The sequence below is a fragment of the Mycosarcoma maydis genome, chromosome 4 (assembly GCF_000328475.2).
Source record: "Mycosarcoma maydis chromosome 4, whole genome shotgun sequence".
NCBI lineage: Eukaryota > Fungi > Basidiomycota > Ustilaginomycetes > Ustilaginales > Mycosarcoma > Mycosarcoma maydis.
This window is the reverse complement of record NC_026481.1, coordinates 721,081-747,476: the sequence shown is the minus strand read 5'-3', so window position 1 is coordinate 747,476 and position 26,396 is coordinate 721,081. Positions and strand designations below refer to the sequence as shown.

General features: G+C 53.5%; 9 protein-coding genes across 9 annotated transcripts; 5 read left to right on the top strand and 4 right to left on the bottom strand.

The window, feature by feature from the left end:
- Nucleotides 1-203: 203 nt before the first annotated feature.
- Nucleotides 204-1,838, top strand: UMAG_10776 (translation initiation factor eIF2B subunit delta; the record flags this gene model as incomplete). Its single annotated transcript, XM_011390076.1, has 1 exon — nucleotides 204-1,838. One exon carries the CDS (start codon nucleotides 204-206, stop codon nucleotides 1,836-1,838), a length of 1,635 nt encoding a protein of 544 aa, XP_011388378.1.
- A 380-nt stretch (nucleotides 1,839-2,218) lies between these two features.
- UMAG_12334 (uncharacterized protein) lies at nucleotides 2,219-3,265 on the top strand (the record flags this gene model as incomplete). The annotated part of the gene is made up of 1 exon (XM_011390114.1): nucleotides 2,219-3,265. The coding sequence occupies one exon, from the start codon at nucleotides 2,219-2,221 to the stop codon at nucleotides 3,263-3,265; it is 1,047 nt and encodes a 348-aa protein (XP_011388416.1).
- A 147-nt stretch (nucleotides 3,266-3,412) lies between these two features.
- On the bottom strand, nucleotides 3,413-5,545 carry UMAG_06317 (uncharacterized protein; the record flags this gene model as incomplete). Its single annotated transcript, XM_011390010.1, has 1 exon — nucleotides 3,413-5,545. The coding sequence occupies one exon, from the start codon at nucleotides 5,543-5,545 to the stop codon at nucleotides 3,413-3,415; it is 2,133 nt and encodes a 710-aa protein (XP_011388312.1).
- Nucleotides 5,546-5,917: 372 nt separating this feature from the next.
- On the top strand, nucleotides 5,918-8,308 carry UMAG_06316 (glucosaminyl-phosphotidylinositol O-acyltransferase; the record flags this gene model as incomplete). The annotated part of the gene is made up of 1 exon (XM_011390009.1): nucleotides 5,918-8,308. One exon carries the CDS (start codon nucleotides 5,918-5,920, stop codon nucleotides 8,306-8,308), a length of 2,391 nt encoding a protein of 796 aa, XP_011388311.1.
- Nucleotides 8,309-8,487: 179 nt separating this feature from the next.
- Nucleotides 8,488-9,162, bottom strand: UMAG_06315 (uncharacterized protein; the record flags this gene model as incomplete). The annotated part of the gene is made up of 1 exon (XM_011390008.1): nucleotides 8,488-9,162. The coding sequence occupies one exon, from the start codon at nucleotides 9,160-9,162 to the stop codon at nucleotides 8,488-8,490; it is 675 nt and encodes a 224-aa protein (XP_011388310.1).
- A 771-nt stretch (nucleotides 9,163-9,933) lies between these two features.
- UMAG_06314 (uncharacterized protein) lies at nucleotides 9,934-11,877 on the bottom strand (the record flags this gene model as incomplete). The annotated part of the gene is made up of 1 exon (XM_011390007.1): nucleotides 9,934-11,877. The coding sequence occupies one exon, from the start codon at nucleotides 11,875-11,877 to the stop codon at nucleotides 9,934-9,936; it is 1,944 nt and encodes a 647-aa protein (XP_011388309.1).
- A 948-nt stretch (nucleotides 11,878-12,825) lies between these two features.
- Nucleotides 12,826-15,783, top strand: UMAG_10775 (uncharacterized protein; the record flags this gene model as incomplete). The annotated part of the gene is made up of 1 exon (XM_011390075.1): nucleotides 12,826-15,783. One exon carries the CDS (start codon nucleotides 12,826-12,828, stop codon nucleotides 15,781-15,783), a length of 2,958 nt encoding a protein of 985 aa, XP_011388377.1.
- Nucleotides 15,784-16,372: 589 nt separating this feature from the next.
- On the top strand, nucleotides 16,373-17,119 carry UMAG_10774 (uncharacterized protein; the record flags this gene model as incomplete). Its single annotated transcript, XM_011390074.1, has 1 exon — nucleotides 16,373-17,119. One exon carries the CDS (start codon nucleotides 16,373-16,375, stop codon nucleotides 17,117-17,119), a length of 747 nt encoding a protein of 248 aa, XP_011388376.1.
- Nucleotides 17,120-17,481: 362 nt separating this feature from the next.
- Nucleotides 17,482-20,916, bottom strand: UMAG_06312 (uncharacterized protein; the record flags this gene model as incomplete). The annotated part of the gene is made up of 1 exon (XM_011390006.1): nucleotides 17,482-20,916. One exon carries the CDS (start codon nucleotides 20,914-20,916, stop codon nucleotides 17,482-17,484), a length of 3,435 nt encoding a protein of 1,144 aa, XP_011388308.1.
- Between the last annotated feature and the right edge of the window lie 5,480 nt (nucleotides 20,917-26,396).

Below are 26,396 nucleotides of genomic sequence, written 5' to 3'. Positions count from 1 at the left end.
TGGCTAACGATTTGATTCGTGATTCACGATTGCGGGTCCGAAAGTGTCAAAGCAATAGAGAAAACGAAAAGCAAGGCAGAGCAGCATGCATGTACTGTATTGTATTGTATTTTTTTGTGCTTTTCGCTATGCCTTCTTGCCATGCTCCATCATCCAAGACGTGCTGCCTTCGCTCGAGAACATAGAAATCATCACTCGCCATCATGTCGGACGCAAATCCTACATCAGCGTCGAGGCCCAGCTCCGCTGCAGGTCCAAGCAAAGCGATAGCGGATCCAGCGTCGACTAAATCGCAGCAAGCAAAACAGCCCGCCAAGGAAGGCGCTACGGACAAAAAATCAGCCAAGGAACTCAAGGCTGCGCGAAGAGCTGCCAAGGTAGCCGAACGTGCGCCCAGTGATGGTTCAGAGCCTCAAAGAGCGCCATCGGCAGTAAACGCCGCTCAACGAGGCGGTGCAGCCGATCGCAGTCAACAGCACAGTCGCGATGGCAAACGACCTGGATCATCGTCCGCAAATGCTTCAGGAGGCAATGCAAGGCTGGGAACGGGTGCAATTGGTGCTGTTGGCAGCAATCTAGTAGGAAATTCAGGTGCTTCAGCGAGTGGTGCAGCAGCTGCTTCTATGGCTGCTCTAGCCTCTAGCTCTGGCGCCAAAAGAGGCGGACACGACAACGACCTCGCCGCCAAGTTGATTCCTCAGCATCCCAGCGTCGCACTCTTTGGCAACGTCTCGTCGGGCAAATCGCACAAAGCACACATTGCAGCCCAAGTCTCTGCCTCATTCCGTTCCAACATTCATCCTTCGATTTTACGACTCTCGTCTCAGCTCGCCCAGTACAAGCTCATGGGGGCGGATGCGCGTGCTATCGCATTACTCCGTGCGATGGCCGACGTCATCCGCGACTACACCACGCCCAGAGGCGAAATGCTTAATCGCGACCTTCTTAAATCCGTCTCGGCTCAAGTCGGACATCTCGTCGATGCGCGCGCTATGGGCACGTCTCAAGGCGTCGCTGTTCGCTACCTCAAATACGAAATCTCGGTCGTCAGTGCAGATCTCACCGAAGATGAGGCCAAAGAACACCTCTTGGAGCGAATCGACCACTTTGTACGTGATCGCATCGTCTATGCTTCCAAGATCATCCGCACCCAGGCGGGAAACAAGATCAAGGACGGTGATGTTGTCATGACTTTCGCGCGGTCTTCCGTGGTCGAAGGTACGCTGCTCGCTGCCTGGCAACGCGGTGTTCGCTTCCAAGTGATCGTTGTCGACACGCGGCCTCTGCTCGAAGGAAAGGCCTTGCTCTCAGTTCTTCTTGCCGCGGGTATCCCATGCACGTACGGCCTCATCTCAAGTCTTTCCTCGCTCATGCCACGTGCCGACATCTTGCTTTTGGGAACATCCGCCTTGCTCGCCAACGGTGCGCTCTACTCGCGCGCCGGCACAGCCACGTGCGCTATGATGGCCAAACAAAAGGGCATCCCCGTCATCGTGTGTTGCGAGACCTACAAATTCTCCGAACGTGTGCAGCTCGACTCTTTCGTGCAAAACGAAGCTGGAAATCCGCAAGACCTGCTGCTTCCCTCATCGGAACAGGCCTACGATGTCACAACGGATGCGGACCACGACGGCAGCGAGGCAGACAACAAGCGCCGCGGAGCACTCATCGATGTAGCTGAATGGCAAGCTTCGCCTAACTTGGCAGTCATCAACCTGCTGTACGATGTGACTCCGCCCCGATTCATCTCGGCTGTTGCGAGCGAAGTTGGGCTGTCGGGTCCAGAAAGCGTGGGCGTCATCTTGCGCGATTACAAGAGCGTTTTGTACGGTGTTTAGCTCGACGTTGGTGGGAACAGGTATCAAGGTGCTCTAACAAGAGAATTTTGTCTGCGTGTGAAGCCGAGTCTGCTGGTGCTGTGTGTGTTGAGCATTGGCGCGCACGTCGAGGATTACGTTGAGACAAGAGCATGTCCATGTTGGTGGGTGCGTTTTCGTAATTCGTGATTCACGATTGTGCAATCAGCGTTGCACGTTGAAAGTGGAGGAGAACCATGAATCGACACGCGACAAGGGGTTCCGTGTTCCGTGTTCCGTGTTCCGTGGTGGGATGGATTCACGATTTTGTTAGAGGTAAGACGAATTCCATGTAGCTCTACAAGTCGTAGTTTGTCTTTCGCTAAGACCATCAGCTTGAACGACGTCGGCAAGGAATCGCAATGTCAGCACGATGCATTACGAACTGTAAGCCGACACTTTCTGGAGCGAATACACTCGCACATCACGTCAGTAATGGCGGTGTTCGAAGATTTCCGCAATCACGCAGAGGGTTGGTAAGCACATCTCGTAGTCTCGACGAAGGTTCGACTGGAACATGGCGGAGCAATCAGAGTACCATCAATGACAAGACGCAACGCACATCGCACACAAGCCCCAACGCCGCTTTGCAAGTGCTTCTAGATTCGATTGTGCACATCCCCAAGTACGGATTTAGCAAGCAAGCGTACTTGGCATCGTACAACTCGACGCTCTCTGCTGCAGAAACAGCCAAGCGCTTGCAAACATTGCAAACACTCTTTCCCGGTCCCGACTGTTTGTTTTCCAGTCAACTTTTCATCGCTTGGAACAGGGTGTGCGATCTATCTATCATCCACGAGCTTACGCACGAACGTGTTTTGCACCTGATAAGAAATGGACACCATTTCCCTGCGCATCCTCCTCCAACCATCAGCACGCAACCTCCGTCAGAATCTCACTTGCAAGACTCGCTCTCGAAAGTGACTTTGCTCATCGAACAGCGTCTCTATCTCTCCTGGGCTGTTCGACACCACCTGATCCAAGCCATCACATCTCTATCAACGTTTCCCGCCACCCAAACTCCACTCCACTTTGTTCCACTCGGAACATGCTTATCTGATCTGCGGCTCCCAAACGCTTTACCACTACTCGAACTAAGCTCCAACTTGGTCTCGATGACTCTGACGCATCCAGCAGCACAAAACAAAACACACTGGATCGATCCGGACGGTCCACAGTGGTACAGCATCAGGGCAAGGCTGACGTTGGCGTATACCGCCGCTACTCTGCACGCCGCTTCAGCACACGTACACCACTGGCAAGAGTCGAGGGCTGTGCTCAGGAAAATTATCAGCGATAGAGAGCACGGTATCCTTGCTACCTTGAGCAATCGGATCGACTCCGGCAAACAGTGGGCCAAATGGGGTGGCAGGGGTTGGTTGGGCGTCTTAAGGAGTCTGGGATGGTGAAGCTTTGCGCGCGCCAAACATGTATCCGTGCCATGTTCGTGCACACCACGCCATTTGTTCACGATACGCTCTGCGCTTTTGTTTTGGGTTGTCAGACTTCAACGGTATGGATCAGCTTCTATGACTTCTGCGTATTACGTGAGTGGTTCAACGAATGCGAACAATAAACGTCGCACGCACCGGTCGATGATCGCTAAACTTGAGATCAGTCACCGACTCGTACGCCTGCAGCATCACACCCTGACTCCTCTGCCTCTCCCTCGCCTTCTCCTCCTTCTCACCTGACCATTCGGCCGTCAGCGACACTCCTTGCTCGTCCCCATCTTCCCATTCCTTTGTCACACACCACAGTATCCGATCCGTCCAAGCGGGAACCCTCTGTTTTTCGCTCGTGTCATACCTATCCGTACCCTTATCAAACTTGTACGTCGGAGCAAAATCCTCGGTCCTACCTTCCAAAAAGTCGTCAAACAGCGATCCGGATGTTCGCAGCGATTCCAGTTGATCATAGCGGTAGAGCGTGTCGAGTTGACGTTGACGGATGAGTCGGTGCGCTTCCGAGTGCGAAAGGTCAAGTCGAAAGTTGAGATCGCCAAAGTGGAAGACTATGTCGTGATCCATGATTGATTGCTCAACAAAAAGAGGGGTCGAGGAGATGGTGGGGTCGAGGGGAGGTGACGCAGGTGACGCAGGTGGGGGAAAGTCGGTAGTAATATCGAGTTGCGTGGCTGCAGTGACTTGGTCCGTGAGTTCTTCAGGTGGTGGCTGAGCCTGTTGGTTGGTCGTTGGCATGACAACAGCGGCCTGCACCTCGTTGCTAATTCCGTCAGTGATCTGCTCTTTCAATGTGCCGTGTCCGAGTCGACCTTGAACTGCCGTCTCATCGTTAGCATCCTGCGCGGTCTTGATCTGGTTCTCGTCATGCAACTTGTCGTTAGCATCGACGCTATCCGTGGCCGCTGTGCTGGGCGTCTCCCAGAAATCTTCCACCTTGCCTGCTTCCAATCTGAACCTCAAACGTTTATATATCTCGCTCCAATCCCAACACCTCCTCTCCATCGCTTGCAACCCATCGAATGCCGACAGGTGCGAGTTGACAAAGCACACGGTCCTTTCTCCTACTTTCATCCTCACTGCCACTGCTCCCTTGTTCGCCACAAATCCACCCAATCCAATCCCAACACTCGCCGTGGCCACTTCATCGACCTCGAGGGCATTTGCTGCAAACACGAGAATTAATAGTCCTACCAGTTGTTTCGACGCGATCTTGCGGTATTTGTCCGCCCGCCGTCCCAGAGCTCGCGTCACAGCTCGTATCCAAGCATCTTCGCGCGCAGGAGAGCGGTAGAGATAGGCGCCGGACGAGGTGTCGACTTCTTGGAAACCTAATACGATGAGCTCCGGGTCTTGTTCTGCTCGCATCCACTTCTTGAGACCAACGATGGTGGGTATGTCGTCTGGAGGAAGATGGCCGTTGACGTTGAAGGTTCCAACCGAGATGCGCATGTCCGAGGATGTGGGCGAGGCGGGTCGCAGCATCTCGCCCACGGCGTGAGTATTGCTCGGAAGGAAAGCGCTGTGCGAGAAACGTGAAAACACCGGAGTTTCGAGACGAGGCGCACCACTTTGTTGCAGAGTGTCATACGATAGATCGTCGGTATACGCCTTCATCCACTGATGCGTCGTGTCGGTCGAGAACGCATTCTCCTGCGCCACGTTCAGCAGATCCTTGAGCACACTCAAAAAGTCTTTCAAGCCACGTACATCGCTCGTTACTCCCGATGCAGCCTGCTGGCCGTAAGAGAGTGTCAGCTTGAGCGCCGCATTCGAGCTTCCAGCCGACTTGCTATCGAGTAGGTCCGGAACCACGCTTTCGAGCAGTGTATGGATCGTTGGAAGCTTTTGTGGCAAGCTCGACAATCCCAACGAGGTAGCTGCCAGGCGGTGATTGTGCGGCGTTACAGCAGATGCCGTCCATCCCTGTTGAGGCTCGATGTCGATTTTGAGTTCGGGTAGGATGGGAATGACGCAGAGTAAGGCTGCTGTGTTGGGATCCTTTCTGCGTGGCTTGATGACGAGAACGCACGATTGCTCTACTCCAAAAGAGACATTGGATATGATGGCAAATATGCGCTGTGTGTGGACGGGTGGGGTGCTTCCACTCGCGACATGGTCGTTCTTGGCAGAAGCGGGGTCGTAGGTGACCAAGACTAGTTTGGGAAGTTCTTCCGGAGTGAGCAAAGTTGAGGCCAACAGGTAGGGTTCTGGCGTAGCAGACATGCTGGCCAAGATGATGGAGGCTAAGAGGAAAAGGGGGTCGAACAGAGCTGCACCCACTTTCACGTTCCACGTTCGTGGTTTGTGCTTGTCATGTGGAGGCCGTGCTCAGAGGATCACGAATTTGCACCATTTCAAGCCTGTCCAAAACCGCCCAAACATTCACGATTCGTGATTCACGATTTACGATCAGCCGCGGCGCTTGGAAGCTTGAAAGCCGCACGCACCCCGAATGATTCTTCGTCTCGTCCTTTCTTCTCGGCATCCACTTCGCAATCGGGACCTTCCTGACACCACTCACGTTCTATTATTCTCAGTCATGATCTGACAACGGATCCCCTTCAACTCTGGCTCGGCATCGATTCATACTCAAACATGGATCGGGAACTCGGCGCTAGAGGCATCAAACCGCCTCTAGCAGCCGCCGATGCTGTCCATCGCCATCACAATATCCAACACCATCTTGATCGATACGGAAAGCATGAACCACAACTGTCAACCATCCACCATTCCAGCACCCCTCTCCCTGCTCCCGTCAGCGATGATAGCTCGTACAAGCAGCTCAAGGAAGCCTGGATCGCTCATCAGACTGGAAGCTCGATCCACGTTATCAATCTTCTCGGTCTCGTCATGCTCCTGACCTATGCGATATGGTCCGTCCTCAGAGCGAAGCGACTCCGCTTTGTTCGTGAAACGCGACAGCTTCGGCCAAGCGAGCTGGGCTACTCAGCGCTGTCTTATTTGGTGGCTGCGTTGGCTGGGCTGGGTGATTGGCAGCTCGAATTTCTCATCCTCGTCGCACCAGCGGTGTGCGCACATACCATCCTAGCTACGCATCTTGTAGCAACAAACTGTGCGTTGCTCGTGCTACTCGTGCTTCTGATACGTAGTGAACCGTCCTTGTCGCCAAAACGGAGCTCGATACGGGAGCAGAAGCAGAAGCGCCATTGGTCGAAAAAGTTCTCCGACGACGAGGATCAAGATGACGACGACAGTAGACACAAAATCGCAAAAGCATCTTCATTCGTGACAAGCTCAGCGACCATAGAAGTTGAGCCGCCATTCCGTGTCTCGATTGACTCGGCCGCCGATGCTGCTCATGCAGCAGCTGCACCACCCAACTTCTACGACGGACCAGGTTCAGCGTTTCGTTCGGATCTCGATCTCTCAATAGATACGTCCATGATAACGGCGCCCCAGAGTCCTGTTGTGGCATCAGCAGCATCGAGTTCGAGTTTCCGTGGTTTTGAGGCTTCGTTTTTGTCCCCGGATTTGGCGTCGACGTCAACGTTTGCATCTTCGTCCCCCTCACGACGTTCAGCCGAGCTCACGGCATTGAAAACAGCACCGATGCAGTTGCTTCATTCGCGAGATGGATCCGATGCACAATCAGTCGTTTCTGCGTCCTCTGCGATGTCACCACTCGCAAGAAGCGTAGTGGATCCATGGGGAAAAGGCAAGCAGCCCCCTTCGATCGATCATTCGACTTGGACCTCTCACACCGAAGACAGTCCCTCGTATACCACGTCTCCAACAAACTCAAACTCAATTGGCGGATCACCGGTTTTGCAGCACCATCGATCATTAGACAGCAGCAATCTTTTTGTCAGACCGCAGCCCTTCCTGACCGTCTACCGAGCACACATGATGCTCGTAACCATTATCTCGATTCTGGCTGTCGACTTCTCCGTCTTCCCGCGCTTCCTGTCCAAGTGCGAATCTTGGGGCACAAGTTGGATGGACATGGGTGTTGGATCCTTCGTCTTCTCTCTCGGCATCATCTCTGCATTACCATTCCTCAAGAATCCGCGCAATCGATTCCGACCGCTTCGACAGCAACTCGTCTCCGATTTTCGCAAAGCTCTGCCATTGGTCGCGCTGGGTTCGATCCGGATCATCATGGTCAAGGGAGTAGAGTATCCGGAGCATGTGAGCGAGTACGGTGTACACTGGAACTTTTTCATCACGCTCTCAATGCTGCCGTTTGCAGCGACGCTTTCCAGACCCTTTTCACGGTGGATTCGGTACAGCGTTCTAGGCATTTTGCTCTCGGTCTTACATCAGGTCTTGCTCAACTGTACTTCGTGGCAAACATGGGCAATTTCCGATACAGTTCAACGCACCACGCTTCTCGCTCAGAACAAAGAGGGCCTGACGAGCATGGTCGGCTACCTGGCCATTTTCTACATCGGTCTGGATCTGGGCCATTACGTCTTGCCGCTAGATCCGTACTTTGCGTATCGAAAATTCAGTCGTCGTCGATCCAAGCCACGCACCCACAAACTAGCCATGATATTGGCGAGCTTAGCCATCCTCTGGTGGATGGGCTACGGCGTTTCAAGTATAGTGGGTCTAAGAACGAGCAGAAGACTTGCTAATCTTCCTTATGTCTTCTGGGTGGCCGCTTTCAACACTTCGTTCTTGCTATGTTACGTGATGGTGTATATGCTCATACTGCAACCAGTAGAACAGCAGGAACAGCAGGAACAGCAGGAGCAGCAGGAACAGCAGGAACAGCAGGAACAGCGACAGTCGACGCCGACGCAACAGCGCGACTCGGTCACAGCACTCATTCTGCAAGACCTCAATAGGCATTCCTTGACGGTGTTTCTCGCGGCCAATCTGTTGACTGGATTGGTGAATTTGACGCTCAAGACAATGTATATCAGAGATGCTGTCGCAGTCGTCATATTGTTGGCATATACGGGCATATGCTGTGGACTGGCAAGGTGGTTGACGAGACGAAACATCAGACTCAAGTTGTAGACACACTCTGTCCTAAGCATCAAATGGTGGCACAATCGAATACTGAAACCCGATACACGTAGGAACATGAAAAATCTAGCGGAAACGGTGATGTAAAGAATGAATTTCGCTCGATGCAACAAGACATTCACGGCTCGTAGCGTGTAGCAGGAGTTCTGCGATTCGCAAGCGATTAGCGATTAGTTTTCATTGGAGCTAGGAAAGACAAATCCGCCTCGGCCAGTAGCGAAGTTGGGCTGAGTCTGACCCGGACCAGCTTGGATAGAGTCTGTAGGCTGCTGCTGCTGTTGACGTCGGTCGTCGATACTGAGACTAGCACCTTCGGGGACAGAGCGGTAGCTTCCATCGGACATCAAGATCGCCACTGGCACAGCATCTTTCTCGCTCGCTATGGGATGCTGATGGTAGACAGGATACGTGGTTCCTATCATCTGCTGTCCTTGCGGTTGCATCGACATGGGCTGCGCCTTTTCACCACTACCTTGAACCTGATCCGCACCCCTACCGCCACCACTACCTTTTTCCTGCTTCTCACCATCATCGTCCTCGTGATCCTTATCGAACAAGCGATGAGCACCAATCGAGCCCGCAGTAGCAGCAAATGCCGCCCCTCCAGCTAAAGCAGTACCTCCCACAATCGTCTTGGCCATCGAGCTTCCACTGTTGCCAAACATTCCTCCAGAAGAAGGAGGAGCCGGAGCGTTATGGGTGTGATAGTGAACATGGTGCCCACGCTTGACAAACTTGTGGGCGTCTTCACCACGCGGGGGAGCAGCGGCAGGAATGGCGGCCGTGACAGCGTGACCGAGAGCGAGAGAGAGGAGAAGGACGCTGAGCAGGTTATGCAGCTGCATCGTGTTCTATGATTCCAAAAAGAGGCGGAAGAGAGGAATAGACGTCAGCTGATACGTACCGACAAGCGGATTCAAGCAAAGCAAACAGCAGAAGAGGACAGCCCTTACCAGAGAAAAGAGTGTATGGACAAAGAATGGAGCAGAGAGAGGTGAGCCAAAGCGGGTGGGAGGATCATCGAGCCGAGGGTGGCTTTTATACTATGAGCACGTCCAGCCTCTAGTCCACAGCTGCGTTGCTAAGCAAGTGGGAGAACCCCCACAGGAGCAACTGAGCCCGAACAGGCAGACCTCTTTGTCGATTCGCACAGACGTGCCGTTCTTGCGAGTCACGTACCCGTGCCTCCATTTGGGCGCTCCACTCGGCGTTGTCGGACCAAAGATCGTAAGGAGTGCAACCTCTCATTTCACGTAACGCACTGTAATTGCGAAATGAATCAAAGCCAACTTGTATGAAGCCATTGAGCTGTCGTTCCAGTTGAACGCCACGCCGAGCTTTGAGATGAGACGCTCTCACGATATCGCCTGCGGACCGCGCTCCTTCTCGATCATTGTGCCATTCTTGCTTCTTGACTGCGTGGGCGAATTGATAACACGCGACATGATGAAACACTTTTTTGTTCTCAGCCACTAGTGAAATGAATCCGGCTCGTCATCCGGGTGCAAACGAGGTCGAGCATTTCCTTGTCCTTGGACACAGACAGGCGGACACAGGTGTGAAAAGATCATAAGCAAACGTAGCAACAGCAAGATCAAGATTTCACACATGACATCTTAACGTTTGTTAGCTTGGCGCCCTCCTTGAGTCTGACCATGTCTCTTGAGCTCATTACCGGCACTGCCTCTTCCTCCAGCGTTGGTCTTGGCCGGCAATTCCTTGACAATGTTCAAGCCGGGCTTACCTTTCAAGCCCATCATGGAAACCGTCTTTTGCAACAAAGGAGGACCCACCCACGTTCCAGAAGGATCCGCCGGCCACTGCAAAATGTGCCTGGCATAGTCATTCGTTGAAGCGATGAGCTGTTCCGATGTCCACTTGAGCTGTTTCAAGTATGCCTTGTAAAAGCCTAGATGAGCCTGGTACGCCTGGCTTCTTGTGGTGGAATCGATGGTTTGCATCGCGCCATCTACGTCCGTCGCTACCTGTGGCAGTGTGACTCGACTCTCGGTCTCCACGGCTGCTACGTCTAGTTTAGTGATAGGCAACTTCTTGACATCTTGTTGGTTCAGGAAGAACGCTTCGAAATCGGCAAGGATCAAAACGCCGCGACCCTGTTTGCCCGCTCGAGCAGTTCGTCCAAGACGATGAATGTACTGCTCTAGACTGCTGGGTAGTCCGAGTTGGAGCACGAGCGAGATACCTGGAATATCGATACCGCGCGCCGTGACATCTGAAGAGAAGAGGATACCCGATGCCCTCGTCTGGAACGTCTCCATGGTCTTTGTCCTCACCGCCTGCGACTTTCGCGAATGAATCTCAAAGATAGGTCCCAACTTTGCATATGCCGAGTTCTTCTGGTTGCGCAGCTGTGTAAATACGGCGGCTGCCAACGAAGTCGATCTTGCCGTAGGCAAAAATACGAGGATCTTGTGGTTGGTTGGGTAGCCAACCGCTTCCGAAAGCACCACTTGGAGCGCACGCGGCAGGCAATCGCGGAGAGAGCAAATGAGCGATTCTTGCGGAACATGCTCGTGCGTGTTGGTGTCTTGTTCGGTAAGCGTCGAGATGAAGGCGTGGTCAGGGCGAAGTTTGGCCACCTCGTGAACAAACGACGGGATGGTGGCCGAGAAGAAGAGCGACTGTCGTTCGCTAGCAACCGGATCGGGAAGCATCTTGAGAATCTTTTCGAGCTCGTTGCGGAAACCCATGTCGAGCATGCGATCGGCTTCGTCAAGAACGAGCACTCTGAGGTTCTGACATGCTCGGCGCAGATCGAGACCCGAATTGTTGCTTGAGAGGTGGTCAAGCAAGCGACCAGGAGTAGCGATCAGAATATCTTTGCGATCCTTCTGGAGACGCTTTCGCTCAGCGCCAATGTTGGTTCCTCCGACAACGTGCTGGACACCGAAAGTGCCTTGGAGATTGGCGAGCAACATGTGGGCCTCCTTTTCGATTTGTAGCGCCAGCTCGCGAGTAGGCGAGAGGACAAGCACCGAGATCGATGTTTGCGGTGGTGGCTTGGGCAGAGCACAAAGCTTGTGGATGGAAGGAATGAGGAAGGCGAGCGTCTTGCCCGTACCGGTCTTAGCCTGTGCCAGCACGTCCTTGCCCGACAGAGCAGTCGAAAGAGTGGCAGCTTGAACAGCGGACATGGTAGGGAAGGGAATGGCCGAGAGAAGTCGATCGTCAACGGAGCCCTTGAGATCCGCAAACTTGTTTTCCGTGAGATAGACAGCAGCATCGGTGCCGGGAGCGATAGGCTTGGGTGTCCATGTGGGTGTGTTAGTGCCAGAGGCAGCAGGTGTCTCATCGGGAGTGGCGACAACACTGCTGCTGGCGGTTGCAGTCAGTGGCGACTGTTGTTCCGAGGCTCCCGCTAGGCCAACACGAGGACCCCTGCCGCGACCTCGTCCAGCACCAGCACCTCCTCGCCCTCTACCGCGACCACCACCTCGACCACTGCGACCACGACCACCGCCTCCTCCTCCGCGTCCACTGCCTGTGTTTCCCGTGTTTCCCTGTGGGCCGAGCCTGTTGGCTAGGCTGTTTGAATCCATTTCTACGATCGAGCTTAGCTTGTATGGTGGTGGTATGAACACGAGGCAGACTGAGAATCACAAATGCAAAGACAGCGATTGTGAATCCGCACCGGTTGCTTTAACTTATTCGTGATTTTAACATTAGTTCGTGATTGCTCGCTGTGCACACTCGTGACTTCGTTAGGGGTGATCAGATAGATTTGGGCGCAGCCACTCACGACTGAGTGCCACACAAACCCAGTCACGATTCCGTGATTCGTGGGTGCGGTGAAAATAATCACGAATATTCGTGTTTTTTATCATGAATCTGCCAAACGTGAAAAATGCGAAAAGATTCGTGATTCGTGATTCCTTCTTACCGGCCGGGTTGTTTAGACAAGTTCTGCTACGGCTTTTTGGACGGCGAAATCACAAATATCACAAAACGTGAATCGTGAATCGTGAATCATGAATCATGGCACAAGAATGTCAGATTCAAGATCAAGTTGGTCGTCATCTCACGACCTTCATCCACCATCCCTCCTTTGGCGAGTTGCTCTTCCGTCCGCCCTGCTCGACGAAGTGCGGGGTAGAAGGCTCATGATGAGGACAAGCTACTCTGCCCTCAGCAAGGTTGGTCTTGCGACAAGACCAACACCAGTCAGTAGCGCTTCCTCATCGATTTGTCATCTCTCTTCAGGAGCAAAAGCTACCAGATCTGCTCGCGCCGCTCCCTTGCAAAATCTTGTACACACAGCGTTGGTACCCATGCTCCCCGCTTCAAAGTTCCTTTCGCCTGCTGCGAGGAAGCACGATGATGTCAAGACGACAATCACACCTCGTCCAACCTTCGAATGCTCAGAGACGTCGGGCCGCACGCTCGCCAAACGCAGCCAAAGACTTACTCAAGCGTCCGGAAGCAAGGTATACAGCAACAGGGCGCATCTTATCAATCGCATGATCCGTGACAATCGAATTCTCTCCGCTATGGCTGCGTTTGTCGATGATGTCGCCAATCCAAACCGCACTCCCTTCTCCCTGGACGAGATGCAACAATTTGTTGTCGGCATGCGTATTCAGAGCGCCAAGCATGCAACAACACGACCTGCACCGAAACGTACCAGCTCTACTACGGGGGAGCTCTGGAGACCCTCTCGCCTGGATCCTTCCATCTCAGCCAAATCGCTCGAAATCCCAATTCAATGCGCTTATGCCATCGCTGCCATCTACGACGTTTGCCTCGAGCGACAGATGCAGCCCACCGCAAAGATGATCTCGGCCATGCTGTCGTCTTTTCTGGGTCTGCTCAGCCCCGATCAAATGTACCAGGCGGCTCAAACTGCACTCCAACATCTTGTCCCATCCACCGCATCTGCAGCAGATCAGGATGTTCATCTTAGGCGCATCAACCACCATGCACTTTCAAGCTTTATTCATGCTTTTGGCCGCAGCCGGAAACCTGAAGAGGGTGAAGCATTGCTAAGCCGGTGGGCCAAGGCGCAGAGAGCTGACGGCTTCACGATCGTACATGCGGATGAACCGGTTGATGTCACTGGTTGGGGTGGCAATGTCGTCGTTTGGCAGTCCTTGATCAAGTCTCGCGTGGATGCAGATGACATGGATGGCGCTCGAAACTGGCTGCATCGGTATAGGCTAGCAAGTCAACACGTCGGGAAGCATTATCCGTCCACTCAATCCGAGCCTTACCTCGCTTACATGGCCGGCATCCGCAGTAAAGTTGAGCTCCGAAAGCTCTCAACTTCAAGGGTTCAAAGAGTATCCGAAGAAGTTTGTCAGGTCGTACGTCTCATGATTGCCGATCACGTTCCCGTCGACAGCTCTATCATTGCATTTGTGCTCGACTTGGAGGCAAGGGTTGGCAACGTGGACGGCAGCGCCACGCTGATTCGGAACGAGCTTAGCGGCATCATCGAAGCCAATCAGGTGTACGACGCTGAGCTTCTCCGCGCCCTTTTCCGGATTCACAATTCGGCCGCGAAAAAAGCCTCGACTTTGGCTCTCGAGTCAACCACTGTTGACCTTCAGAAGACAGGCAAGTGGAAAGGACTGCCATCGTCCCGAACGCTCATTCGATCTCTGGTCCAGGTTGGCGAAGGCAATGTGGTGAGTTCTACCGAAAATATTGCGTCCTGCCGAAGTCGGCGTATGCTCAACGCAGCACTCATGACAGCAATGTCGGAACGCGACTATCCTGCCGCCGTCGTTGTCCTCAACCTTTTTGAACGATGGAGAATCACACCTTCTCAAAGCACGTACACCTACGTCATCAACCCACTTGCCTCTCAGGGTCATTACCAGGCTCTGTTGCCCGAGCCAGGAGAAACCAAACTCTCGGCGAGCAAGCTCAACTTCCACACGACGTTGCAGAGCATCGCTCGGCGAGGCGACGTACCAGCCGCGTTAATGCGCAGAACGCTGGGTGATCAGGCAAACGATAGCGATACAGTACATGTTAGTGCTCGGCCGTCATCGACGCTACGTCAGACGCAGTACCTTGTCAGGATCCTCAACAAGGCGTGCGCTGCCGAAATGCAGGATCTGCAGCTCGAGGGCATCAAAGGCGAGCAAGATGAGGGCTCACTTTGGAAACGCGTCAAGAGTGCGATTCAGGCCGCACAGGATGAGCTTCTCGGTACACTGGAAGAAAGGAAGGATGAACTTTCGAGCTCATCGAAATCGCTTCTTCTATCCAAGGCGCCCACTCTCTCTCCCCATCGACGCGGTTTCAAGCCAGCGTCGACAGCTTGCACGTCTACATCGTCGATCGGCAGATTTGGTTGGCGCTGGAACAAAAACGATGGCTTGGACCACGCGCGACAAGAGCAATCCACGAAACTCACATCCACTCAGCCTGCACCTTGTCGCGCACGACCGTTCTCGACATCGGCGGTGCGTCGTGATGCCGACTCGAGCGGAGCGAGCTGTGACTTGGCATCGGCATCCAACAAAGACAAGGATTTTACACATCTCGAGCCTGTACGTGCTGTCTATATCCCCGGGTTTGTACCGTACAAGCTGGGTCTGGCATTGCAGGAACACCTGGTGAAACAACGCTCTGATGCACGTGCAGCGTTGCGTGCGCTGCACGAGACCACGTCTCGCTCAGCTTCAACGCTGTCTGGACACTCGAGCATTTCAGCATCTGGCTCGCAAAGCGCGCTGGAGCGACAAGCGAGTCAAGACACGCTGCTGTTGCTGCAGCATCGACCGGTGTATACAGAAGGGCGACGGCATGAGCAGGAAGACTCGATGGTCGCGAATCATCTGCGTTGGCTCGGTGCTGACTACTACCTGACTAAACGCGGTGGACAGATCACGTATCATGGTCCGGGACAGTTGGTCGGGTATCCGATTCTGAATCTCGCCTCAATGGGGTTGGCCAGTCGATGTTACGTTGATCGGATCCAGGATTCGCTTATATCGCTGCTGGGTTCGCGCGGAGTACCGACTGTGGCTCCGCCGGATGAGCATACGGGAGTGTGGGCGGACGAGTACCATAAGATCGCCAGTATTGGGATCCAGGTTCGACACCGGATTTCTAGTCATGGTTTTGCGCTCAATGTCGAGAACCGAGCTATACAGGGGTTCAAACACATTGTTGCGTGTGGAATCGTCGGTAGGAACATGACGTGTTTGCACGAGCGGCTTGATCCCTCCGGACCATTTGCCAGGTACAATCCACCACGCACTCGTGGACACGTGCATGTTGACGAGAATGTGCAGAGTATAGCAAGCTCGTATAAGACGCACTTTGCACATGTCTTCCGTAGGCGTATTGCCGATGCGGCTCCGCAAGAGTTTCAGTTTGAGCTTTCGCCGGAGCGTGACAGCCACACGCTCGCAACCCGCTTACACGTCCATGTCCACCCCACCGAGAGCGTCGTCAGCGCGATTCGCGTCGATGGTCGGCCAGTCGTCCACTGAATCTCGCCACAGTGTGCTTAGTCCGCATTCGCATGTACGCCGTACTGGCATTCGTCATGCACGGCTCGTGCTTAGCGTCAACACTCGCAACACACGCATATTCCACACCAATCTCTGCACGTCCCGAGCGCTTCGGCCATGTGCATCCAAGACTGTCTGTACCGCGCAAGCTGAGAGCATCCTTTGACCCGCAGCACACTCCAGAAGACATACTCACGACTCGCACAAGCGCCTGCGCATCCTTTGATCCAGCATTCGTGATTCTGAGCGACCCACAGCGGGACGACGGCCTGCGCATCCTTTGTTGCACTCGGCGGCCAGCGACAGGGCACTGGCAACAGGAACTCGGCTCGTATCCCTTGGAAGAAGGCCGTCGGAACCCTGGCGAGGTATATGTCCGACCCGATCGAACCCGCCTGGCTCGCAGCACTTCAAGTAGTTCGATACATCAACTTCACTGCGGACCATCGGCTCATCCTTGGACCATATCGGAACATGGAACAACGCGTGGTTACGCACACTGATGCGAACTGGGCATCCGACCGGAACACTCAGCGTCGAAGCACTTCGGGTTCAATGACATTCATTTATGGATGCCCAGTCAGCTGGAAATCGGACGTCCAAAATATGCGTCGCCTTGTCGGCAGTCGAAGCCGAGCTAGTAGCCGCCTCCGAAGCAGCAAGAGAAAACATGTTGTTTGCTCACCTACTTCGAGACTTGGGTTGTGGTGAGGTCAAACCACTCCTCCTCACCGATAGTCTGGGCTGCTGTCAAGTAAGCAAGCATCCCGCCAAGCACTGGAAACTCAAGCACATCGACACCCGATACTTGTTTGTTCGAAACGCCGTTCAAGACGGTGACGTTGCTATCAAGCACATTGGGACGGCAGACTACGCGGCCGATATTCTCACCAAATCGTTCCAACCCAAACGCCTCCGCAAGGCTGTCAACAGACTAGGATTGGTACGACCATCGAGGGGGAGAGTTGAAGATACAATGGTCGACCAAGACCCTTTCGGAATGGTCTCTGCAGGATCAACAGAAAACTACGTACCATCACGCGGAATTTCGTCAGGATCAAAAATCAATTCAGCAGGATCAAAGATCAACTACGTGCCACCGCACGGAGTTTTGTCGGGATCAAAAATCAATTACGTGCCATCACCCGTGGTTTCTGTACGATCAAACGAAGGCAGAGATGAGATAGCCCTCGCCTGCTCTGCAAGAGTCTACCATCGAAACGCACACAGGCCACGCCCCGCACAGAGCGAAGACGAGAGCGAAAGTGGAGATAGATGTCCCGAGTCGCAGGACGAGCAGTTCACAAAGACATAAATATGCTCATTTCTGATCATCGGAAACGTGTCGAGACTGAGCGATTTCGACGCCGGAAGAGGAAGAAAGGGCAGTAAAGACGCGAAATGAGAGCGCCAGCCTCGAAGATAGAAAGGATGAACTGCATGCGCAGGGAAGGTGTGCAAGGACCGCCTGCGCTTCCTTTGTTCCAACATTCATGATTCGTCATTCTGAGCGCAGACCAACAGCAAGGTATTCAAGACTGCGGAATGCCGCGGCGAAAACGAGGACACAAGCGGGCACTTTCACACATGATACCTGTTGTCACGATTAAACACGACGAAATCACGAACAATGCGTACTTTGCCCATCTCGTTCTTGCGCACCCTCGTACGTCGCATCTACGTCGCATCTGAGGTGTGAATGACGACTAACCTGGTCGACCCATCCTCGCCCACCTCTTTCTTCGCAAACTGAAAACGTTTGGCCTCGGCCAAGTCTGTGCTTGAGTTATCCTGTGCCGCTTGCGCATCTGACTCGGTTGCTCGTGCGGATCTCTGTCTAGAGCGACGTTTTGGCGCGACTTGCGTTTGGCCATCGCGATCAGTGGTCCATGCATCTGCGGGCTTAGGTTTCACCGGTACCGGTATGCTGGTCGATTCGCGTCGAGCCCAAGATCCGATGGATACAGCTTCGGCCAGCGGCTGCTTGACTTTCTCCCTGCTTTCCGCATCCACAGCAACTTCCAATGGCACTGAGCTTGATCGCCGATGAGCATCTCCATTCACGCAGCCCTCTGCTTGTCCGACTTCGACAGCTCCCTTGTCCTTACCAAGCACAGCGTTACCCACGATTGACAACTCCTCCGACATGGCCTGTGCAAGCGACGACAGTCTTTCAGTCCAATACCTGCTCGTAGTTTGATTAGGCAGCTGACCATCCGACATCCAGCCGGGTGTAGTGCTACCAGAGACATGCTGTCCAGAAGTCATGGGCGAGTGGGCGAGGTGATGCTTAAGATGCGTAGATGCGTCATCCCTCGGTGGCGATGTGGCGACAACAATGTCGTCATGCATGCTCTGCGCCACCAACGGCCGGCTACGAATGGAGCTAGATGAAGACACGGCTCGCTGCTTCCCTGCGGATGGACGCATCGGGCGCTCTGACAAAGGCGTGACTCTGCCAGTGGCGTGCGTATAAGATCCGATGGGACTGGTAACAGCCGAGCCCATCTTTCGAGGCTCCATCGAATGACTTGCTCTGCGGAAAGCGCCTGGCCCCGCCGAGGGATGCTCCGACACAAGCACGTGCTGACTCGACAGATGCCGCCAGGAAACAGTCTGGCAGGGCCGACGACTGGGCACGCTGATGCCAAGCACATGGGCAACAGACGATGCATAGGGAGATGCAGCTGCACTTGGTACTTCAGAGCGCTCTTCACCACCGATGGGAGTCTGACTGACGCCTGCCGATTCTCGGATGAAGGCAGCATTCCCGCTGAGAGACCTGCTGCTCTGCTCGCCGTCGCTCGTCACGCCAAGCGGCGCTGTGCGCTCGCGCGCGCGCCGGAAAGGTGGCAAGGTTATAGGTACTGCCAGACCTTCTTCATCACCGCTGCGGCCCCGAGGACTGGCTGGTGGCGGATAGTGCGGATGTGGCTGCTGCCAGCTGGCACGACGCGAACTTGCGGCACTCCCTCCCTCGGACAGCCATCCTGACAGCAGATTTGATCGCGGCGGCACCTCTGACGCGTCCGAGTCTGGCTCTGTCGGTGTAGGTGGAGCGGAATCCTCGAAGGCATCGGGCAAAAAGCACATGGGATGCGAGAGGGAATCTTTGGGCTTGAGCTTGTACGTTGAGCGGCCGGGCAAAGCTGACAGCGGAGAGGCTTGCTTGGAGCGTGTTGACTGTGGCAACCTTGGCGGCGAGGTCTGGCTGGCCAGAACTGGGTCCGCAACAGAGTGCTGACCCTGCGCGCCAACACTCGAGCGTCTCTGCGAGCTGTTTTGGTCAGGTCGCGGCTCAGAGTCGCTGAGCACAGCTCGATATTGCGCAGGACGTGCATTCCAGTCGAAAACTCTTCTGTCTAGCGCTCCGAGCTCGGCTGCTTCTGGACGCATCTCCGTGACCCGATCGGACGGCGACGGAGAGACGCCAACGCTCTGCAAGTCGGTATGGTCTTGACTCTCCTCTAGCAACGATTCTGCTAGACTCTGTAGATCAGAGCGACTCGACTCACTGAGACTAGCATCATCGTCGTCCTCGTCCTCGTCCTCGTCCTCGTCGACTTGATCCGAGTCGCCATCTTCTTCATCCTCGCTATAGCCCGAACCTTCGGAAGAGACATCGTCCAGACGCTGATTCCATTGTTCGGCTGGGGCAGAAGTGAGGCCAGGCTTGTCTGGTGCAGGTGATCGTATGGGATCTGTACCGCGGATGCCTCGAAGTCGCTGAGGATAGGCTAACTTGTGCGGTGCCGGGCTGGCCGACAACTTGCTCTTTGGCTTTCTCGTCGCATGTGCTGGAGAGAGTCGAACAGCGCGTTCGGGTTTGGGACAGACAGCAAATGCTAAAGCCCTGCGAGAGGTATCGCTAGGTTTCTGCTCATCTGTGTCGTCGAGAGCGCTTGGAAGCTGCGACATAGAAGCATCGGTTCGGCCGGATGCAGGCCCACTGGGCGAGACGGGATTCGCATCACAAGATCTTCTTCTCTTTGACGGTGCTGGACTGATGAACGTGAGCTTGCGTGAAGAGGTGATCGGCGCAGGCAAAGGTCGAGGATCGCCTCGGTCACTGGTCATGGGCTGGCTAAAGATGGAAGCCATGGGTGGTGACTCGGATGGCTTGGGCAGTTGGAGCTCTGGGGGATCCTGCAAGTTGTCTTCGGAGACCACACTAGGCGAGGTTGCCACGCTGGATCCACGTGAATTGCTGCGCTGAGCCCAACTGGAACGAGTCGAAGCAGTCTCTTCACCCGCTGAGGATGCGCTGTGCTGTCGCCTGCTTGCAGAGGTGGCCGTGGGTGCAAGTTGCTCGAGCGCAAGGGTGCTGAGATGATTGGCTTGTCTAGCGGCACGCTCCGCAGCACGTTCAATGACATCTGCATGCTCTTGAATGACAAGACTGCGCTTTCTGAGAGTAGGTTTTGCTGGAGTTGTTGGCTGTGGCGGTTGCGATGCTGGGGCAGCTGCTGTGGAATGGGCAGGTGGATGCGATAATGTTGAAACGCTCTCGCTCTTCTCTGCCGAGCTGACTCTGCCGAGCGCGGCCTCGTTGCGGGTAGACAGATGCGTACCGGGCTGCTTTGGGGGTTCGACAAAGTGTAAGCGCGGTCGGGGTGCGGCGGTCGTGGTGCTATCGGATACATCGGCTGCTTCTCTGACGACGGCTTCCAAGCTCTTTCGGAGGATTTCAGAGTCTGCTTTTCGAAGGATGCCAAGATTGGTCGTCGAAGCGCTTCGAGAGGGATGGGCCGAAGATGCGACTATGGTCGTCGACAACAGCGAAGGTCTGTTGGACTCGCCGGCGAGCATACGAGCTGATTTGGCCTCATCTACAGAGATGCACGTTTGTGGAAGATCAAACGATTCAGTTGCTGGTTCGGGCGAAGTTGTGAGCTGGTGTAGGATGCGCTTCGGGAATGTAAGCGGCACAGGCTTCACTAGCTGATCGGGATTCGGTGTGGATTCAGTGTTTGAAAATCGCAGTGTACTTGTCGGGTGTTTGCTTTCCGCCAGTGCTGGCGAATCGGCATGCTGAGCTTTGGCTTCTTGCAAGGTGTGTTCCCTTAGAATAGAAGGCCGGCCCGGAGGCGTGACAAACGAAATGGTGGGCATTTCTGCGAGTGAATGCTGGCGCAAGATGGTTGAAACATTCGAGCTGGACTTGTGGTGTCTTTGCTTGGATGCGATGCGCAAGGAATGCGTTGATCGAGTATGCAGGGGTTGCTAGTAGGATGATGTGGGTGGGATCTGATCGGAGCTCAACAGAGATCGGTGCAAGATCCGCAAGATCCTGAGAGCTGCATGAAGGATGGTCGTGATGCGATGGCAGAGCTGCAGCTTCTCTTGTTGACTGTCGAGAGAATGCCTCTAGCCACATTCAAGAATTCTGCTGCGTAGAATGATTGGCTTGTGTCTGGAACGATGACCGGCAATAGCCAATGGTTTAGCCTGGCTTTTGAATGCGCACGTTGCTAGAGATAGTTGAGAAAGGATCGTAGGCAGGTGAAAGGACCAAGGGGCGGTGATGCAGAGACGTGGGACTGTGTGTATGGCCCTGTTGGTGAGCCAGTGAATTGGTGCATGTCCTGTGCGATAACGAGTGACAGTCCACAATCACGAATGTCTTTGTAAGATGATGTTGAGAGCAACAACCACGAACGTGCAAAGCGTATCGAGTTTGATCGCTGTGAGTCGTGAGTGTGGACCCTGACGCTTCTTTACCAATCACCAATCAAAGCTGAGCAGCCCACGCACATTCACGCCCCACCACCGTGAACGAAATCGTGAATGTGAGGCACAACTCACAACTTACAACTCGTGAATTCCTCACAAAGACGTACAGTATGTCAGTTGTGAGTGCATTCAAGATTCACGATGAATTAGTCACAAGTGCCACCGTGCACCGCCGTTTTTTGGTTCTTGGTTTTTGTTTTTGTTTTTGTTTTTGGTTTGGTTTGGTCGAGTGAAGATGTGACGTTCGTGATTCGCTATTTTCGGATCTCAATTTTCAATTTGCTTTGCAGAAACACAGAGAAGCAGCACTCGTGCACACGCACGATGCGGCAGCCAAATTGTTAGAGTGGATCACAAAAGACAAAATGAATTACCAGTCACGAATCACGAATCACAAATCACAAATCAAATCACAAATCAAATCACAAATCAAATCACAAACAAATCGTGAATCACCCAATCGTGATTACACGTCTCCGATCGCAAAGTCGTGAGTCTCACAAAGCAAGTGATTGATTGTGTAGAATCGACCATGTTCTACAGCTGCGTCTCAGTCTCGAGTAGATCCTGTTGCTTCACACTTTACTTTCCCAAACACGGCATCAGCCAGTGCACGATTTGGTATTTGTGATTGCCCATTGTATGCTATTATGAACCCCTGCGTTGAACCGCCGCGTTGACCTGCAGCTTCAAGAGCGCCGGACATGAGGCGCATTGGACACTCTCCTTTGCACAAGTGGATTCAACCTGCGCTTTCGCTCCGTCAAGAGTGCTGGCTGGAAGAAAGTACAGTATACCCACCAGCTCGCCACCGCAAACCCACACGTGTGCAGCCAACACGATCGATTCTTGATTGCTCTTCCTTGAATCGTAACTCACGCCTGTGTCGGCTGACATCTGCCGAATCGAAAGGCGATGATGCAATCTCGCTGCGGCATGGCTGTGCTCAGTTTGTTTTTTATGAATTTGAATTTGAAATTTCCTCCCCCACTTCAACCACAGACACGAATCACAAAATCACGAATACTCACAATCACGAATCGCGAATCACGAATGCTGTTCAATACTGTATATCTCTGTTAGAACCCAAGCCGAGTGCCGACTTTTCCTTTCGACACTCGGCTAAGCTGGTCTTCTGGACGACACCGATACCATTATGACCGGGTCGGGCTGGCGTCGTGCCGGAAGAGCCAGCAAGGGCGCGTCTGTGTCGCGTGAATACCGTCAGACCCAGAGAATCGTGAATGGAATAGGATCCTTGGTGGGGGTCTAGAGCTAATATTTGTGTCGCAGAACGAGCCGATTTCCCACGCTTGTGCATTTCCCGTGTCAGAGGATTCAAGATTCTTAGGATCGCTCTCTCCCTCACCCTTCAGCGACTCGGATGAGACAAGCGTGTTCACCAAGCTGCGATGTGTCAAAAGAGACCCAGGTAAAAGTGGTCTGGTTGGTCGCAGTAAGCCCGCCGACTTGGTCGTCGCTCGTTGACGAATATCTCTTGGCAGAGTCGGTATCCATGTAGAGCCGCTCGCTCCACGAGCATCACGCATCAGTTGCTGCGCATCGTCAAGCTTGATCTAAGTTATTTCGATGCAGCTAGTCTCGTTGTCCGACGCTAATTCCGTTGTAGGAGCACCGAATCTCAGCTCGGAGCCCGGGCGCTTCGATTTCCTTTGCGAGGTCAGTTACACACTGTAGTGACAGATGGTTCGCTTGCATAGGTATGGTACGATAAAGTAGTCGCGGAGTCGTGAATTGTCAAGATGACGGACTCCTCGGCAACTTCTCCGGGCTAATACTGGCACCAGTCATCTGCAGACACAACCACGATCGTTTCGACACATTGGACAGGAGACGTACTGTACCTCCATCTGGCGAGCCTGTCAGTGACTGGACAATCCGAAACGTGCTCATACCTAGCGGATCTGTCTCTGGTCGACCCGGGATAGGCACCGGCTCTGCTCCACGTCCGAGCTTGGTCAAAATCGGAAAAATTTTGATTTGGCCGCCATACCAGCTGGCATGGATTCTTGATTCTCGATGGGTCAGTCGTATCACACCAGAGAGTCAACCGGTGAAGAATTCTTTCCGTTGGAGCTTTGAGACGCCGCAAATTCAGGATTTGTTTGTACACAACTCTAGCTTTTCATAACCTAATCGTGAGTTGGTGAGTCTGCCACGCCACGTTACTAAAAATATCCAACTTGGCACCGTCGCAGTCCTATATCAATCGTGAAAGCAAATCATAATGCGAAGCTCCTGATTTAAGTTTGATGGAGGAGTGCGTGCAAACTGAGATCAACCTGGGTCAAGTTCATGTCTGTAAACTTTCGCACGATGGCAGCACCACAAGGCCAACTGTTGTACTTGGTACAGAGCCCTATTGAACCCGGTTTTGCTGGCGAGATGGGGCAGATGCAAGGGTGTTGGAGGAGCCAACCACAAATGAGCAGGGGCTTCAGATTTGCCCGCAACAATGCAAGTGAGTCTGCAAGGGCGTCGAGGCTGCCGCGGTTGAACACTAGGTTGCCACATGTCTCCAGCAGGTGAAGTAACTGTACAGGATGCAGGTCACGTTGGACACCAACAAAAATCGTGAATGCTGGTCCGAAGCTGATATTCACTCGTGTCTTATCGAACAGTCACGAGTGCAAATCGTAAATGGTTCTCGCCTCGCAGCCGATGCACGCGTTCCTAACATGAGTCAGAGCTTAGTAGCGTGGGGATCCAGGTCTCAGGATGCCGCGGTCCAAGGCGGTGACCAACCTCACCACGACGGACACGGACGCGGATAATCTTCTGTGCGATGCTGTATTGGTAAATAGGGATGACCATCAAAGCACCGTATCACCAAAGCCGTAATTGCAGTGCAGGCAGTGCTCGCTTATACGATGCGATGTTTCTGATGTTCTCGTGGCGCTAGATGCGAGGAATTCGTGATTGGTATGGAGTGAGCAACTCAAATTTAAGTCGCCGCGAAGTCGGTCAATCAGGGTCCAGGCTCAGGTTGAGCATGACTGGCACGGGGATAACTTAGCGTGTCGAAGCTGATCCAGAGGTCAGTCTCGCTTCGAGTCGTAAGGAGGTTGTTGGACGCTATGCGCACATGATGGCGACTCGTAGCCGAGAGAAAAAAAAAAACCGAAAAATAGTTAGTCGCACGCTGTCTCGAGCTCCGATTCGGGTGTGTGCTATTCGTGATTATTGTGAAGCCAAAGCCCCTTTGAGTTGCTATGGTGACAAGTGATTTTTGGCTCAAATTGGCTCGCTTACCAAGCCCGCGTTCGCTTGAAGGCCGCTACAGTATTTCAGAAAACTGGCGGAAATCGGAAGCACATTTTGTCTTTCTCAAGCAAGATGGTAATGTGCAAGGATCTGCGCTTTGCCGCGTGCTCGCTGGCATCTTTCATCGCCCTTTGAAACTCGACCGGGAGCAGCACAGACTTAATGCTCTCGGTGACGCTGTGCTTGCTAGGCAATGACATGAGCCAAATCTGTACGATGCGTGGGTCATTTTGAGCGTCAAGATATTACCAATCGTGAATCGAGAGTGACCGCAATCTCAGAGCGAGGGTATGTCTAGTAAGGCCAGGCTCAAAACCCTCATTGACGTACCGTGATGGGTGAATAGTATGAAGCCAAGTTCTCTTGACTTGTGTGTCGTCGATGACTAGAGACGAGTATTTGGGGAACATCGACAAGCCGACAGTGTGCTTGGTCGAACAACCTTTTCTCTTGGTAAAGCGGCCTCGGGGCGAATCTGAACCCCTTTCAAGATGTTTTCTGAGATCCTCTCCTCGTACGCATACCACGCACACCCAATCGCATCGTGCATGCGCACTCTCTATTCACAAACCAGCACATGGGCTTGGGCACATTCACGATTGTCGTCCGACACTGTCTCGGTGCACGTGCCCCGAGGTACAACGAGGTTGCAAGGGCCTGATCGGCGTGCATTATTGGTGCATGGTCAAGCCACTCACTCGACTCCGCGATGCTGCCAAACTTGGTCAACAGTTGCATCTGACATGGTATCGGCGATAGAAGCTCATCCGACCAGAATCACAACCACGAATCGCTTTGGCGCTGCAAAACAGAATTTGTGTTTTTTAACCATTTTCAAGCTACAGTCGTGAGTATAGCATTTCGCACTCCGCTCCGAGCGTCGTCAAAAACGGTGACAACCACTCGACGATTTCCACCCCGAAATGCTATTGGGTTTCATCCTGGCTTCAGATTTCGACCAAGACCGCGACATTGCATGGTTATACCTGTGCAGCAAATTTCAGAGCAGCTCCGAGTGGCCTGAAGAGGCACGCTTGAAGCTATCGGAGACCGAGATAACCAGATGCGCTGCCATGTGTGCCAGTGCATTACAGCGTAGCTAAAATACCCTGTCGATCTCATTCATAGTCCGAAACGACCGCGCACCCCCGTTTTCGTTGTCCTCTGCCCGTAACAAGGGTCCGACAGCTTCCCGGTTTAAGTGACAGGGTTTGCGTTGAGAGGACTTCCACATGCCATGTCGGAGCCGCTGCTCCTTTTCGACTACATTGATGGGCGTGTCGTACAAACCTCCTCGACGATCTGGCGCAGAGATTGAAGCGTGAGGTGCTGCAGCTATCGCCGGCGTCTGCATTGTCGCATTCACAATCCTTTGGATGGCTTTCAATGTTGTTCTATGACCCAGGTAATGAGGCATATACATCAGGAAGGTTTCGGAAGGCTTGACCCGATGATTGCCCACGCTTTGGCTTGGCCAGCATCTTTTCTTTGGTCGGACCGCCATCAGCAGGTCAATTACTCTATCTCCTTTAGGCATATCAAAGTCGACCAAAGCTCACGATCAATGCAGTCTT